Source organism: Medicago sativa, chromosome 4 (assembly GCF_051527215.1).
Source record: "Medicago sativa cultivar Bolivia chromosome 4, Bolivia_mono, whole genome shotgun sequence".
Classification (NCBI taxonomy): domain Eukaryota; kingdom Viridiplantae; phylum Streptophyta; class Magnoliopsida; order Fabales; family Fabaceae; genus Medicago; species Medicago sativa.
The window spans coordinates 83,721,124-83,724,756 of NC_140752.1; the positions used below are offsets into that span (position 1 = coordinate 83,721,124).

Genomic DNA, 3,633 nt, shown 5'->3' on the forward strand with positions numbered 1-3,633 from the left:
AAAAAAAAAATTGGAAAGTGAAAAGAGTAGTGTTCCTTGTTATTTGACTAGAAAACGATCTCAATTTCGATTAGAATGTTTTTCTTTGGCATATAGTAATTGCTCACACACACATCGAATTATAAAAAACACCTCCAGTGATAATTAAATATTGTTTACTATTGAACGAGAGTTAAAAATTATTCCCTATAATGAAAATTAACCACTGTTTACAAGAACGGTAGTTATGAATAAGTTCCATAGAAAAATCCAGGTCATAAGTGGAATGCAAAACTGTGACACAAAATGGCTTGTCTACACACTAAATACACAAACAATTCAACAACCATTAATTTCTCCAACATTTAAATTGCACGTAGCTCAACAACAATACATCATCGTTCATAATTCAACATTACACCATAACTTTTTTTTAACAAGCTAAAATGGAATATATTAAATTACCAAAGGTAGTTCATCTCGCACAAGATGTGCAAAAGAGAACACCCAACACAACACAAGTTACAGTTTGAATTCAAAAGCAAAAACGAACAACAGAAGAAAGCAAACAAAAAGCTACATCAGTACACCCATACACAATAAAGGATGTCGCCCCCAGTCGTTATAACTGAAGGCCAAGCTGGGCATATTGGCCTTTAGCCAAATAAAAGACATATACTTGACCCTGTCTACTAAACGATCAGATGTCAGTAACTTATGCTGAAAAATCCTGTTATTTCTTTCCTTCCATATAACCCAGACACAAACATGCCAAATTACTGTCAGAAAAGAATGAGTAACCGTTGATAAACCTGCCAACTGACCGAAATGCTGAAGGTGATCACCAACTGTAGCTGAAGCTATAAAAGAAATGCCCACCCACTGATATACATAGTGCCACACAGAACTGAAGATGTCACATCGAAGTAGAAGATGCTCCGCAGTCTCAGCAGATCCGCACCCCCAATGCAAGAAGTGCCATCCAGATGAATAATTCCCCTACGAAGAAGGTTATCTCGAGTTGGCAGTCGATCACGAAGGAGCCTCCAAGTAAACACAACGACCTTAAGAGGAACTTGCCTTTGCCACACAACATCGAACCTACCCCGATCAAGAGCGTTAACGGGTGTTGTAGTGTACTGATATGCCCCCTTTACGGAGTAACCAGCAACAGGATCAAGAAGCCACCGCCATCTGTCCGAAATAGTGTCCTGCAAAACAATATCATGCAGCAAGAAAGAACAATCTGTAACGGACTCCTCCTCCCAAGCCAGAAGGCGCCTCCTCCACTCCTAGGCAACACCACCATCCACCCACCCCCTACTTTCCATCTCCTTCACCGTCACCCACTTGTCAACGGCTAAGTCAAATAAGCGTGGGAATTGCACCCTTAAAGGCACTCCTCCCACCCAGTTATCAATCCAAAAAAATGTGCTATCACCTCTGCCTACCACCCTGCGCACATTATCACCAAACCAGTCCCCCATACCTATACCGACTCCCTGGCGAATGCCAGACATCATCCGCCACCACACCGAACTCTCCCGACCCCCTTCCTTCAACCGCCCACCCTCCTCCCCGTACCTAGCCTTTAAGACCCGGTACCATAAACCCTCCCTATCAACCAACATACGTCAACACCACTTTCCTAACAAAGCAATATTAAATTCTCTTAATCTTCTGACACCTAAACCTCCCTCCTCCCTCGGTAAACAAACAGAGTCCCAATCAACCCACGTAATTTTTCTATAATCCTCACATCCCAAAAAAAAAATTTAAATAAAGATTCGATAGAAGAAATTATACCTGTGGGGGCCTTGAAGAAGGAGAGAAAGTAAACCGGAAGCGATGACATGACAGATTTTAGGAGAATCAGACGACCACCAAACGAGAGAAATTTTCTTTTCCAGTTCGACAATCTAGAGATAATGCTGTTCATAATCGGTTTCCAAAAATCCAACCTACGAGGATCCCCTCCGATAGGAAGGCCCAAATACACAAAGGGAAGAGTCCCAACTCGACAATTCAACAAAAGAGATGCCTCATTCAACCAAGAATCAGATACATTCACTCCAGTCAATAATTTTTTTTGGAAATTCACCTTAAGACCAGACATATGTTCGAAAATCAATAGCACAGCCCGTATATACCGCACATTCGCCCAACATTTTTTGCCAATAATCAAAGTGTCGTTAGCAAATTGTAAATGAGAAAGACAAAGTTCAGTACCTCGGCCCACATGATAACCGTGAAACAGTCCTGCCTCCACTAACGATGACATTAGAACATGAAAACCTTTAGCAGCCAGCAGAAAAAGAAACGGAGACAAAGGGTCACCCTGTCGAAGACCTCTCTTGATGGGAAACTCATCAGTGGGACAACCATTAACCAACACCGAAGTTGTGGCCGTACCGACACATTCTGACATCCACTTCCTCCACAATGTCGGGAAGTTCATTTGAACCATTACTGCCTCCAGGTATTTTACGTCAACCGAGTCGTAAGCTTTTTCAAAATCAACCTTAAAGAGCAACATTTCCTTATCAAGGCAACGCGCGTCGTCAACCGCCTCATTCGCCACCAAAATACCATCTAAAATCTGCTTCCCCTTAACAAAAGCTGACTGGGAATCTGAGACCACACTTCCAATAACCACACATTACACCCTAACTTAAAAGTGATAAAAAAATACACCAACTATTTAATTTAACAATTCCCTATTATGGAAATTGACTACAATACACAAAATTACACCAAATAACTTCAAATTCCATTATATGACACCAAATCTCTGATAATTTAGACATGAGAGATGCTAAAAACAAACGCTCAGGCAAACTCTTTTGAACACACGCCCATATGGGCTGCCACGTTCTCAACTTTTGTTAACTAATTACTTGTCGACCGTCTTAACAAGTTCAGAATTTTTCTTTTCTTATTTTATTGTATGATTTTTGTCACACTTTTACATAGTACAAAATGTTTTAGAAACATTAATACTTGGTCCACTTTGTGTTTTTTTTTCATCTACTGGTGCACTGCCTACTGTAATGCCACCGCCACCAATGGTATCTTTGCCTCGCACTACCGGATTCAATGTTTTCTATCGTCGGGCATGTTGCTCGTGAGAGACACAAAGGTTTGTTGACACACATCAGATGATGTCGGCGAGGCAAAGAAGACATCGGCCATGGAGGTTGACTCGCCATGGTTGTTATGAGTGATGGGTCATGACATTACAGAAACTTCAATCATCACAAGTTTTGTGTAACACAAAATCTTCAGTGTTAAATTGAAATACCATTAAAAAAAAGGAAGAAAGAAAAAACTAAAAAACAGTACCAACAACAAAAATTGAATGAAAGTTGCAATTTAAGGAGGGGTGAGTATTTGAGATGGATAGGTTGATGACGATGGTTACTGGAAAATGCTTGATGGAGTTCGATGGTTGTGGTTGAGAATTGTTGGCAGTATCTTGTGTTGGTGGCTTGGTAATGGGTAACAAGGAGGTGCATTAAAACCCAAAATAAAATAAAAAATAAAAACAAAAGTTACTTGAACAACCCGGTAGCCGAATAAAATGTTTAAAAAGAGGATGATGTGGCCCAGATAGAGAGAGTGTGGTTGAGGGAGTGTGTTTGAGAGTTTGACCAT

General features: G+C 40.5%; 1 protein-coding gene across 1 annotated transcript; it reads right to left on the reverse strand.

The window, feature by feature from the left end:
- Positions 1 to 839: 839 nt before the first annotated feature.
- On the reverse strand, positions 840 to 3,188 carry LOC146932867 (uncharacterized). Its single transcript, XM_085707789.1, has 4 exons — positions 3,133 to 3,188; positions 1,941 to 2,621; positions 1,293 to 1,596; positions 840 to 1,190 (listed from the first exon to the last, which is right to left on the reverse strand). The coding sequence occupies exons 1-4, from the start codon at positions 3,186 to 3,188 to the stop codon at positions 840 to 842; spliced, it is 1,392 nt and encodes a 463-aa protein (XP_085563915.1).
- Positions 3,189 to 3,633: the final 445 nt, after the last annotated feature.